A 13,272-nucleotide genomic window follows, 5' to 3' on the forward strand; every position below is an offset into this window, starting at 1 on the left:
GGTCTGAATGTGGATAAATCACCTGGACCAGATGGATTACATCCCAGAGTTCTGAAGGAGATAGCTGAAGAGATAGTGGAGGCGTTAGTGGTGATCTTTCAGGAATCATTGGAGTCAGGGAGGGTGCCGGAGGACTGGAAAATCGCTAATATAACCCCCCTGTTTAAGAAGGGAGTGAGGCAAAAGATGGGAAATTACAGGCCGATTAGCCTGACCTCGGTCGTAGGTAAGATTTTAGAGTCCATTATTAAGGATGAGATTTCAGAATACTTGGAAGTGCATGGTAAAATAGGGCAAAGTCAGCATGGTTTCATCAAGGGAAGCTCATGTCTGACAAATCTGTTAGAATTCTTTGCAAGTAGGTTAGACAAAGGAGAGCCAATGGATGTTATCTACGTGGACTTCCAGAAGGCCTTTGACAAGGTGCCACACAGGAGGCTGCTCAGTAAGATAAGAGCCCATGGTGTTAGAGGCAAGGTACTAGCATGGATAGAAGATTGGCTGTCTGGCAGGAGGCAGAGAGTGGGGATAAGGGGGTCCTTCTCAGGATGGCGGCCGGTGACTAATGGAGTTCCGCAAGGGTCAGTGTTAGGACCACAACTTTTCACTTTATACATTAATGATCTAGATGAAGGAACTGAGGGCATCCTGGCTAAGTTTGCAGATGATACAGAGATAGGTGGAGGGACAGGTAGTATTGAGGAGGTGGGGAGGCTGCAGAAGGATTTAGACAGATTAGGAGAATGGGCAAAGAAGTAGCAGATGGAATACAACGTGGGGAATTGTGAGGTCATGCACTTTGGTAGGAAGAATAGAGGCATAGACTATTTTCTAAATGGGGAGAGAATTCAGAAATCTGGAGTGCAAAGGGACTTGGGAGTCCTAGTCCAGGATTCTCTTAAGGTTAACTTGCAGGTTGAATCGGTACTTAGGAAGGCAAATGCAATGTTGGCATTTATTTCGAGAGGACTAGAATATAAAAGCAGGGATGTGTTGCTGAGGCTTTATAAGGCTCTGGTCAGACCACATTTAGAATATTGTGAGCAATTTTGGGCCCTGTATCTCAGGAAGGATGTGCTGGCCCTGGAGAGGGTCCAGAGGAGGTTCACGAGAATGACCCCAGGAATGAAAGGCTTAACATATGAGGAACATTTGAGGACTTGGTCTATACTCGACAGAGTTTAGAAGGATGAAGGGGGATCTGATTGAAACTTACAGAATATTGAAAGATCTGGATAGAGTGGACGTGGGGAAGATGTTTCCATTAGTAGGAGAGACTAGGACCCGAGGACACAGCCTCAGAGTAAAGGGAAGACCTTTTGGAACAGAGATGAGGAGAAATCCCTTTAGCCAGAGAGTGGTGAATCTATGGAATTCATTGCCACAGAAGGCTGTGGAGGCCAGGTCAGTGAGTGTATTTAAGACCGAGATAGATAGGTTCTTGATTGGTAAGGGGATCAAAGGGAGAAGGTGGGAGAATGGGGTTGAGGACTTATCAGCCATGATTGAATGGCGGAGCAGACTCGATGGGCCGAATGGCCTAATTTCTGCTCCTTTGTCTTATGGTCTTAATACCCGGTGAAAATCTGGGTGTTCAGGGAACTTTCTCCAGAGTCAGGTTTGCAGAGTTGGGGATTTTCCCAAGTCTGCATTCCCACAGTGGAAAGAAAAATTCAGACTTTAGTCTATGATTTACTCGTACATTAACATAATCAAAACATCACCCATTGCTCCAAATGAACCCTGTGATTAACACGTTCGTTTTCAACAGTCATCCACTCATTGGGAGTAGATTTCTGTCTTCACTGCCAGAGCTTTAAGCATCACCTGGATGGAGAGCAGTGAAGAAAATCTAGCAGAGGAAAAGTTATCAGACGGATGCTGCCGGATTTCCCTTCCTACCAGGCAATAAAGGTGGAAATCTACCCCATGAATCTTCAGGCTCTGTGGCCAGTACATCAGTGAGAAGAGGTTGGGATCTGTGCTCTGCTCCTTACCTTCGCAGTGTGTCCCATTCCCTCTGTAATAGGATTTGCACTCACAGCGGTAGGAACCATTGGAGTTCAGGCAGTGAGCGTTTGGATCACACTGATTCATTACTGGATTCACACACTCATTGACATCTGAAAGCAGCGTAAAAAATGAACAACAGTGAATTGGAGGGTGAGAGGGAGAGTGAGAACCTGGAACGATCCCTGGCTGTTGGACTGCACTTCAGCATGACTCTGTCAAGGACATCATCGGATAAACTGCCCAAGTAACAAAATAATCCATCTTTGTTTCTAAGCCATGGCCATCTACAACACAGAAACAGGCCATTTGGCTCATTAGATCTAGTCCGGTGTTTGAACTGCCACAAATTCTTCCCATTCTATTTACTTGATTTAATCTTAACAACGGAACCTTCTATTCCTTTCTCCCTCATTATCCATCTTCCTCTGAAAGGTTTTTTTTATTATTATTCTTCCATGGGATGTGGGTGTCACTGGCAAGGCCAGCATTTTCTGCCCATCCCTAATTGCCCTTGAACTGAGTGACATGCTTGGCCACTTCAGAGGGCAGTTAAGAGTTAATCACATTGCTGAGAGTCTGGGGTCACATGTAGGCCAGGCCAGGTAAGAATGGCAGGTTTCCTTACCTAAAAGACATTAGTAAAACAGATGACTTTTTACAACAATCAATGATCATTTCATGGTCACCATTACTGAGACAAGTTTTATATTCCAGGTTTATGATTGAATTCAAATTCCACCAGCTGCTGTAGTGGCTAATTGCCTCAATTATTCCTTGTGGATGTGTGTTCCACATTCCTACTATTCCTTACATCAAGAAGTTTCTCCTGACTTACTAGATTTATTAGTGACTACCTTATAAAGATTTGGACTCGCCAACAATAGAATCTCTCCTCTCTATGTCTACTCCATTGAACCCATTTAAAGATCTCTAACACCTCTCTGTCTTTACTTTCCCAGCGTGAGCAGACTTGGCTTGCGAAGTTTTCCCTGTGGTTGCAAGCTCTCAGTTCTTGTATCATCCTTCTCTATCTTTTTCACACTTTTTTCCATGCTTCTATATCCTTTCTGTAATATGAAGACCAGAACTATGCACAGTACTCCAGGTCTACAACAGGTTATAAAAATGTTTAACATAATTGTTGTTTTTTCATATCTCTCAGAGCTATGCAGAAATGACACTAATTTCTATGTAACCGGTTTTATTTACAGTGCTTTAAATGTCTACACCATGCTGCAGCTCTGGCTTACAGTTCTTTCTCCATTGTTGTTTACTTTCCCTTGAGTCCACACCCAGGCTTAACTAATCAAGCACAGTGAGCATCAATACCAAACAGACTCACGTAATCAAATATGGAACAACTGAACCATTGGATACTGCAATAACTGCTCTGATTTTGAACTCTATTCCTATAGAAATAAACCTTAGTGCTCTGTTTTGCCCTTTTTTTATAGCTTTGCAGAACCATGTCACTAGATTACGCCAATGTTTCTCCCCATTTTGCCTGAAGACTTTGCTTCTTATTGTGTTCATTCAGCACCTTGTGTGTCTCGCGAACATGCAGGGCTTAAATTGGTTAAGGGATGAACTAGGGTAGGGATGAACTTCAGTGATCAAATCGAAAACAAAGGGGCATCATTCGAGCCAGGGCAGTGTCAGGGCTAGACTACGTACTCCCTTCGTAGGCTTGATACTACAATTTTCTGACTCAGGGTCGAGGCTGTTACCCCTGAGCCACAGCTGAGATACATGATCAGCACCGTAGAATAAAAGTCTTGCTGTCTTTTTTTTAAAAAAAAAGCACATCTGCTTTTCTATGAGTGCTCCAAAATGAAATGTGAAAGGTCAAACCTTTGCAGGTTGTTCTGCTTCCGGGTCTCAATGTGTATCCTGGGTGACAGCGACACTGGTAACTGCCCACTATGTTCACACAGCGCTGGGAGCAGCCGCCGTTGTTCTGTAAACATTCATCCACATCTGAAAAGCAGAGGCCTCTCATGTTCAAATTAGCTTTCAAAATATCCAGATGGGTGTTCAATTAAAACACTAAAATGTGTCATAATCACATCTTTTAAAATTCAAAAACTATTGAACGAAGATTGCTGATTCAGTTGTTAAAATTTTAAACCCAACCAGCATGTTGGGAGTAGTTTTAACCCAAAACGCACAGCGGGAAGCTAACAAAATCAGATCACCCATCACTTTTAACATTCTATTGACTTCCATTGAACGGCTTATCTAGTCACGTTTGTCTGCCACTCATGATTTGTGAAGGAATGCAGCTATAAATTCAGAGTTATAAAGATTAAAAGAGTGATTCTCCTATGAAGCAGGGATTAAAGATAGAGTTCATCTGCTGGACAAAGGTTCAAGAAGTTTATAAACATGCCTGGGTATAATTGTGTGCTTAAGTTCACCATGTCACTACCATACAATGACATTGGATATTGTATATCCTCTATCACAAGGCAGTTCCTGAAAAAACAGGCAAGGCATTGATAAGTTGTAAGATGCCACAATCAACAATGGATAACTTAAGGATGCGTCTAAATCATTTGTCAACTGAATCCTGGAAACTGAGTCCAGCAAGAAAGTGACCACCAATTGTACCTCTCAGTATCCTGTCTGCTTGAAGGATGTTGTCTAAAATGAAGGATGTTGATGAAAACAAAGGATGTCATCCAGCAAGCATGCTCAACATACTCCCTGCTGGTTCAGCTCTTGTATGGCATAAAATTGGAATCACACAGTAGGATTATTAGATTTGTTGGATTTACTCCAACATCTCTCAAGGTAAAGGTCGCTGCTGTAGTGTAGCAACGGTAGTGCTCTCCTTAATTGGGATAGAGATACCTTGCGTACTACATGTTAAAACAAGCTACCTGGAGGATGGTAATATTCTTTGGTGATTCCTTTCCTTCAGGGAGAGTTAGATTCTTCAAACTCATTTAAGTGTCTGTGAAGCCTGCCTTTCTCAACCTTAAGTGAGGGTGATCATCCAAGGAGTACATCTGATCTGGAATAGTCCCAAAATGGGGCTAAGATAGGTTAAGATTACCCCTTGATCACTGATCTCAAATACTCCTCTTGAGCACAAAACCTGGGCTGACATTCCTTAAGTAAGAAGATTAAACTGTACATAGTTTTTTTCTATATAGTACTCTAGGTGTAGTCTCACCAATGCCCCATACAGTTCTAACAAGACTCCCATCCCCCTTGCAATAAGCACCACCATTCCATTTGCTTCTCTGTACTTGCATGCTAACTTTTTGTTTCATGTACAAGGACTCCCCAAATCCTCTACACTGCGCATTCTACAGTCTCTCTCCATTTAAATAATATTCTGCTTTTGTAGTCTTCCTGCCAAAGTGGACAATCCCACATTTTCACACATCTGCCAAACTTCTGCACAATCACTTAATCAATCCATATACTTTTGCAGACTCTTTTTAGCCTCCTCACAACTTGCTTTCCTATTTATCTTTGTATTGTCAGAAAATTTAACTACAATGCAGTCAGTTTTCTCATCCAATTCATTAATATAGATCATAAATAATTGAGGCCTCAGCGCTGATCTGTGTGACACTCCATGAGTTACAGTCTGCCAACTTGAACATGTCCCATTTATTCCTACTCTCTAGTTTTCTGTATGTTAACCAATCCTGAATGTACGTTATTTTTAACCCCTTTTCCATCAGTCCTAATTATGTATAATAACCTTTTGTTTGGCACCCTATTCGTTGCTTTTTGAAAATCCAAATAGGCCACTACATCCAGTGGTTCCATCTTATCCATTCTGCTAGTTATAGCCTCATAAAAATGCAAACAGATTTGTCCAACATAATCTCCCTTCATAAATCCATGATGGTTTTGCTCAGTTGTGTTACAATTTTCTCAGCGCCCTGTTACCACGCCCTGAATAATAGCTTCTAGCAATTTGCCTACTCCTGGGGCAGGATTGTGCCCTTGGTGGGGGTGCTCGGTGTGAGCGGTCAGAAAGTCGACCACCGCCCTGCTATTGGCTCCGTACCGCGATTTCACGTGGGTGGGCCAATTAAGGCCCACCGTGCATAGACTGCAAGTGGCAGCGCTAAGCACTGCCTGTGCGGGTGGGGGAAGGAGAGCCGGGCCTAGTGTATGCGCAAGAAAGAGCAATTCAGTCTCCCTGAGGTACGGAGCTGCCTGACTCTGTCACATGAGCTGGGACATGTTTTTAATTCAAAAATAAAGTTCTTATTTAATGTTTATTTGCTTTAGGAAACCTCATCTTGCTCGTGAATGAGGTTTCCTAAGAAATGTTAAGGCCGCTTGGCCTTTTTACCTGCCCATCAACCGTTAGACTGTTAATGGCCTTTTAATCATCAGTGGGTGTGGAGTTGACTCTGGTGTATGCCTGCCAAACGAAATATCGCAAGACTGCGCGATGACGTTGGGACGCACGCCTGACGTCATCATGCATCATTTTATGCTTGGAAGTGTAGGGTGAGCGCCCGCACGCTGAGCGTAAAATTCTGCCCCTGATGTTAGGTTAACTGGCCTATAGTTCCCCCTTTGCTGTATTCCTTCTTTCTTAAATAGACCATATAATCCTTGGGAGCTATTCGAGAATCAAAAGAATTCTGGAAGATTAAAACCAATGCATTCATTCTCTCTGCAGTTACCTCTTTTAAATCTTTGTGAGGCAGCTCATTAGGTCCAGGAGATTTGTTTCCACTTAGTCCTATTAATTTCTCCAGTGCTATTTCTTTGCTTATACTGATTTGTTTAAGTTCCTAATTCTCACTAGACTCTTAGTTCCCCATTATTTTATGTCTTCTATCGCAAAGACCGATACAATGTATTTGATTAATGTCTTTGCCATTTCCTTATTCCCTGTTATAATTTCGCCTGTCTCTGACTCTAATGGGTCCAAATTTACTTTCATGAATCTCTTCCTATTTACATCTGGATAGAAACATTTACAATCTGTTATATGCCTCCTACTAGTATACTCTCATATTATCTTCCCTTATCAATTTTTTGGTCCTCCTTTGCTGAATTTTAAAATCCTTCTAATCTTCCGGCTTACTATTTGTTTTGGCAATATTATAAGCCCCTTCCTTTGATTTAATACTATCTTTAACTCCTGTCAGTAGCCACGATTGGACCACTTTTTCTGTGGAGTTGTTGTGCCTTCAAGGAATGAATATTTATTGCAAATGATATATTAATTCTTTCATTGCTGATCTATCATATCTTTTCATGCAGTTTTCCAATATACCTTAGCTAACTTGCCCCATACCTGCGTAGCTTGCTTTGTTTAGATTTAAAACCATAATTTCAGACTTAATTGGATAATTTTCAAACCCATTGTACAAATTTATTGTATTCTTCCCTAGAGGCCCTTTTATGACAAGATTATTAATTAACCCTTTGTCATTGCACAATAGTATGTTCCCTAGTTGTTCTAGTAAACAATCTTGAATACATTTCATTAATTCTTTCACCCTCCACACTGTTATTATAAATTTGGTTTACCCAATCTATATGAAGATTAAAGTCTCCTGTTTATACTGGATTACCCTTATTACATGCATCTCTAATTTCCTGATTCATACTCTGTTCTACAATGACTCTTAGCATGCCTATAAATGAGTCCCCCAGTGTTTTCAGTCTCTTGCTGTTTCTTACCTTTGCCCAAACTGATTCCACTTCATTATTTTTTGAGAGATCCTCTCTCTCTCTACTATTTTCATTCCATCCTTTATTATTAGGGCTATCCCTTCTCCTTTTCCCTTTCGCATATCTCTTAAAATTCAAGTAACCACATCTCTGGAATACTCTTAGTTCAAACATATTAATTTCCAAACTTTTTAATTTGGCCAACTTGTCGTGAATTGTTTGCACATTTAGATATGATGCCCTTTGACTTTTTAACTTCACCTTCGGTACCACTGCCCTATTATTTTTGTTACTCTCTCTTCCCATATTGGCCCACTCTTCTCATTTTTACTCAAAAATACTGCTCTGCTCTCGAGTTTTGACATTTCCCTCGGTGCTTTTGAATTTACCCTTTCCTGAATCCTCATCCACTGCATTTTATGAGTTTATACCCTGTCTCCTGCCCTCATTATTCAATTCACTAGGACAATGGTCCCAACCCATTTAAGTGGAGGTCGTCCCAACAGAACACCTCCCTCCTTCGCCAATACCGGTGCCAGTGGCCCATGAAGCAAAAACCCTGCCTCTCATGCCATTCTTTCAGTCACACATTTAACATTCCAATCTGTTTATTTCTCTGCCAATTGTGGTAGATGGATGGGCAAAACCACTACAGTAGTGGCTGCAGATATAAGTGTCTGACTATACTGTCCCCTATCACCATCTCATTTCTTTCCTCTCCCCTCAGTTTGCCCATCCGCCCTGCAGTTTTTGATCTCTTCCATAGAGGCAGGAAGTAGCTCCTACCTGTTGTCAAATATAAGGGCTGAGGCTTCCCCGTCACCACATCCTCAATCCCCATACCTGCCTGACCCATGGTCAGCACCACACCTGCTCAACAACTCTGAGCTGTTATGTGCAGGCACTTAATGCAGATATAGACTGAAAAGATTGAAATGATGATGTAACTGATCAATTTCGGCTGCATATTATAACTACAGTTATGCCTGTTAAGCTGTGAGAATGTACAATAGACACAATGGGCAGAATTTCCCCCCCCCATCGAGGGTGAAGTTTAAGAGTGGGCGTTTGGAGACGCGCCTCTGATCGGGGACGCGCCGCCATTTTACGTGGGCGGGCCTTAATTGGCCCACCCAGCAGATGTCCGCGAGGAAGTGCTGTGTGCTCCCTGTGGGGTCGGGTGAGAGAATCCCTAAACATGCGAATGACAGAGCGCACTCATCTCCCTGAGGTGAAGTGCTGCCTCAGGGAGATCGGCGCCAAATTAAAAAATGTTAACAATAGGAAAAAAAAAAAATTCCCCTGACATGTCCCCTCATGTGACACTGTCACATGAGTTGGGACATGTCCATCGCTTTCATTAACACTTTTATTAAAAGTTTAAAAACCTACATGAAACCTCATCCCACCCATGGACAAGGTTTCATGGTTTTTCCAATGCCCACCAGGGTTCCTGGTCACCAACTTTAAAGTTGGATGGGCAGGTCCATTAAGTACTTTAATTACTTTGTCAATGGCCTCAATTGGCCATTGACAGATCGGCAGGCGCACAGCTGATTCTGCTAAGCCCCTGCCCACCTGAAAATTGAAATGAGGCAGGGTGACGTCAGGGGTTCTGCCCGATGTCATCTCGTGTCATTCTAAGTGTGGGCGAGCGGGCCCCGCCCCGCTCTCGCTGACCGGGAAATCCTGATCAATGGGATTGAGTCAAATTGGCCACTATTGAATTTTCTGGCTTGATCTTTTTGGTTAAGGGAGTTAAGGGTTAAGGGAATGGAAAAATACTAAAGGTCAATTGGCCAAGTAAACAAGCACTTAACAGGAAATCAGAATGAAGTTTTTTAGGTGCCGCATTCCCATAGGCAGGATATATGCAATAAAATGACCTAGAAACCTAAATTTATAAGGGGTCAGGAAGCATGTAAATGGTATCAATACCTATGACTATCAAGGCACTCAGAGGAAGAATCTCATCTCTTCACAGGAAATCTTGGGCAGGGTTTTTAGCTCGTCAGGTTACACACCCTAGGCGCTTGAGTATGAAATGATGTGCAATGACATCGGCAGAGCATGCTGACGTCAATCCGCAGTCGTGCAATGGTTCGGTCAGCGGGTGCACACCAGAGCTGGCAGTGCGCCCGCCGACAATTAAAAGGCCTATTAAGGCCATTAAGTTATCAATTGTGCTGAATTTTTCACTGCCCGATCAACCTAACGGTTGACGGGCAGGCAAAAAGGTCAAGTGACCTTTGCATTTTTTTGGAAACCTCATTCATGGGTGGGATGAGGTTTCCAAAATCAAATACAAATGAAATAAGAACTTTAACTTTTAATTAATACATGTCCTTTCTCATGTAACAGAGTCACATGAGGGGGCATGTTTCATTCATTTTTTTCTGCTGTTTATTAATTTTTTCAATATACTTTTCAGCTCCCTAAGGCAGCTCCGTGGCTCAGGGAGATTATTCGGTGCTCTTTCACGCACATGCGCAAATTGTGCTCTCAGCCTGCTCACCCTCCTCCCTCCGCCCACACAGGCAGCACTCAGCACTGCTGCTCACATATCACGCTAGGCAGGCCTTAATTGGCCCGCCAGCATGCAATTGTGGTGCACTGTCGATCGTGGGCGACAGTCAGCTTCCTGACCACCCCCACCCGCCCCCACCGATCCTTCACGCCCAGGGCAAAATTCTGCCCCTTGAAACTTCATCTAGTTTCATGAGGTTATTTTTGTGACCTTTATCAACCATGTGGAATATTTAAAGGTCTTGTAACAGTCAAAAAGGGCATTTTGAAACAGTTCATTGGGGCTCTGTTCATGAGGGTGACATCACTTTTGACCACTTGTGGAGCTGACTATGCAGGAATTGTCAAATATTTTGAACAGATGTACAGATGAGGTATAAGAAAGGTGTACCTTTCATTTGGTGTTCATTGTGTAGCCAAATGTAGGCCAACATATCAGAAGTTATGCTTTTCCCCTGAGCATTTGATCAGTGCTCCAGATGTGAACAGGGGCAGGGTAATGCATGAATCGTTCAGGAAATGTGTAACATTTTTAGTTTCCTGGTTGAGTTAAATAGAGAAGGCCTAGGTGAAAGAGACCAGTAGTTTTTTTGTAGGTTAAAGACAAAAGGCCTGGGTGAAAGAGAGCAGTGTTTCTGTGGGTTAAAGAGATTGAGGGGCAAGGCTTGGGACTGCATGGGAGATTTAGCTTTGTGGGTATTATCCAGATAACTGGATGTGTAAATCTTTGATCTTATAGTTTAAAGTAAGACAGGGAGTTGGAATGAAAGAGGCCAGTTGTCCTGTAGTTTAAAGCTGGATTAGGAGGATTCAGTTTGTGTGGGGTATTTATAAAATGAGGGCTCAATCAAATTGAAAGAAATCAGCTTGTAAGCTTTATTTTCCATTATAGGTCCCGGATGATGTTATTCATCGGTCATCAGTGTGCTCTTCATATCCTTGTGATTTGGAAACATGGTTCAATAAAATAAGTTTGAAAATTTTATAATCCTATACCTTTGTCGGCGTGATTATTTATTCTATTCAAGTCTGAACCCTTGTAAAAGTTCAAGTGTTACAATCATTGTCCAGGATAGATATGCTTTCCACAAGCATGTGCATGCGCATGCTTCAATCACAGCACACCACCTATCCTTCCAAATCTAATTAACCATAGTTAATTATTTATTTGATTTGTTAATTTGTTAATTAATTATTGATTGAATACATTATTTTAGTTTCATTAATTAATTAGTTTATCTAGTTTAAGTTATTCATTTAGTAAAGTAATAACAAGTTAAAGAAGAAAGACCCTCACTAGCTGCTGGAAGCTATAAGATAAAAATGAATATCTCTTTTCCCTCTCTGTTCTTGTGCTTTAATTATCAGGTCTGATTTGTGATTTGCGTTTCTTTATTCATTGTGGACATTTGAACATCCTCCGACATGTTAACATTGAAAATAATTCATTCACAATTCCTCAGATAATGAAGCAGTCAATACCCATATGCAGCAATATCCAGGCTTAGTTTGATAAGTGGCAGGCAAGTTTCATACCACACAAGTACTGGAAAGTGATGGTCTCGACAAGAAAGAGTGCAACTGTGACAGTAAATGACATTACCATTGCCACATCCTTCACCCTAAACATCCTGGGGGGGGTCACCATTGAGGAGAAACTTAACTGGTCCAGACACATAAATATAGTGGCTGCAAGAACAGGTAAGATCTGGGTATTCTGTGGCAATTGACTCACCTCTTGATTCCCCAAAGCCTTTCCACCACCAACAAGGGCATAAGTTAGGAGTGGAATTGAAAACTCTTCACTTGTCTGGTTGGGTGCAGCTGCACATTCAATAAGGTCAACACTACATAGGTCAAAGCATGTACAACTTCCTATCTACTGTCTCAAGTTTAAACTACTCTGCTTCTTACAGGGTGCACAACAGCAACTCACCAAAAACACGTTCAATAGCACCTCCTAAAACCAAGATCCACACTACCTGGTGGGGCAAAAACAGGCACATGGGAACACCATCACCAAATGTTACCCTCCAATTCACACATCTTCCAGACTTGGAGACATATTGCTGTTATTCATTGAAGCAGGTCAAGACCCTGTAACTCCTTCCCTAGCAGCACTGTTAAAGCACCTGCAGCACACAACTGCAACAGATCAAAAAGGCAGCTCACCACTACCTTCTCAAAGGCAATTAAGGGATGTTGCTTACTTTATTTAGTGCAAATATACCAATCATACAACAAGGTTTAGTGGAATAATAACATGGGTTCTTTACTTGAAGATAAAACTATATACATACACTGGTAACTGGGACGGTATGTATAGAGCTGCTGTACTGATCTGTCCACAGAGTACATGGGATTGTACACCACATCCTGTAGAAAGCACAGCAGGTTTAAATTGGACACATTGGTTGGGAAGTTGTACATGCTTTGACCTGTGTGTTGTTGACCTTATTGAGTGTGCAGTTGCACCCAACCAGGCAAGTGAAGAGTTTTCCATCTCACTCCTAGCAGCGGTTTTAGATATGCAACTCAAAGGTATATCACAACTGGTAATGGGCAATCATTGCCAAACTTGCCAGTGATGCCCACATCCTGGTACAGTATTAAATATTTTAAAGATAAAGGGATGTCCTCCCCATGGCCAGGCTGGTTCAGTGAGTGAGTTGTTGAGACAATAAGGCCAGGGTGGTGACAGGGTCTATAATTACTCATGGCTGGAACAACGTGCTTCATATTGGGATTGATAATATTAGAAAAAAAACACAGCTTCTAAAAATAAACATGTAAACTGGGATTTTCACGGAAGATTCAGTGTCAGTTACCTGTACAATTCCTTCCATCTCCAGTATATCCAGCCTTACACACACATTGGAAAGAGCCGGGGCTGTTGAAACAGGAGGCTGAGCTGTGACAGTCGTGGCTTCCACTTTGACATTCATTCACATCTGAAGTTTAGAAGAAAGGAAGAGTTCATTGGAGGATCCCCAGCTTTGTGACTCTTAAATTTTCTACTCTAACACACCCCGATTTGGACTCAGCATTTGTAAAAGAAACATTCACAGTTGG

General features: G+C 42.0%; 1 protein-coding gene across 12 annotated transcripts in view; it reads right to left on the reverse strand.

The window, feature by feature from the left end:
- Positions 1-13,272, reverse strand: part of LOC121293089 — a 219,927-nt gene that overhangs the window by 123,896 nt on the left and 82,759 nt on the right. For 11 of the 12 annotated variants that reach the window (XM_041215688.1, XM_041215699.1, XM_041215693.1 and 8 more), the window contains 3 exons: positions 13,029-13,151; positions 3,865-3,990; positions 1,998-2,123 (listed from right to left, as the gene is read on the reverse strand). In XM_041215688.1, the coding sequence (XP_041071622.1) occupies positions 1,998-2,123; positions 3,865-3,990; positions 13,029-13,151 (375 nt within the window). The remainder of the gene's footprint in view (positions 1-1,997; positions 2,124-3,864; positions 3,991-13,028; positions 13,152-13,272) is intronic. The other variant, XM_041215694.1, reaches the window with a different exon arrangement.

This window comes from Carcharodon carcharias, chromosome 21 (assembly GCF_017639515.1).
Source record: "Carcharodon carcharias isolate sCarCar2 chromosome 21, sCarCar2.pri, whole genome shotgun sequence".
Taxonomy (NCBI): Eukaryota; Metazoa; Chordata; class Chondrichthyes; order Lamniformes; family Lamnidae; genus Carcharodon; species Carcharodon carcharias.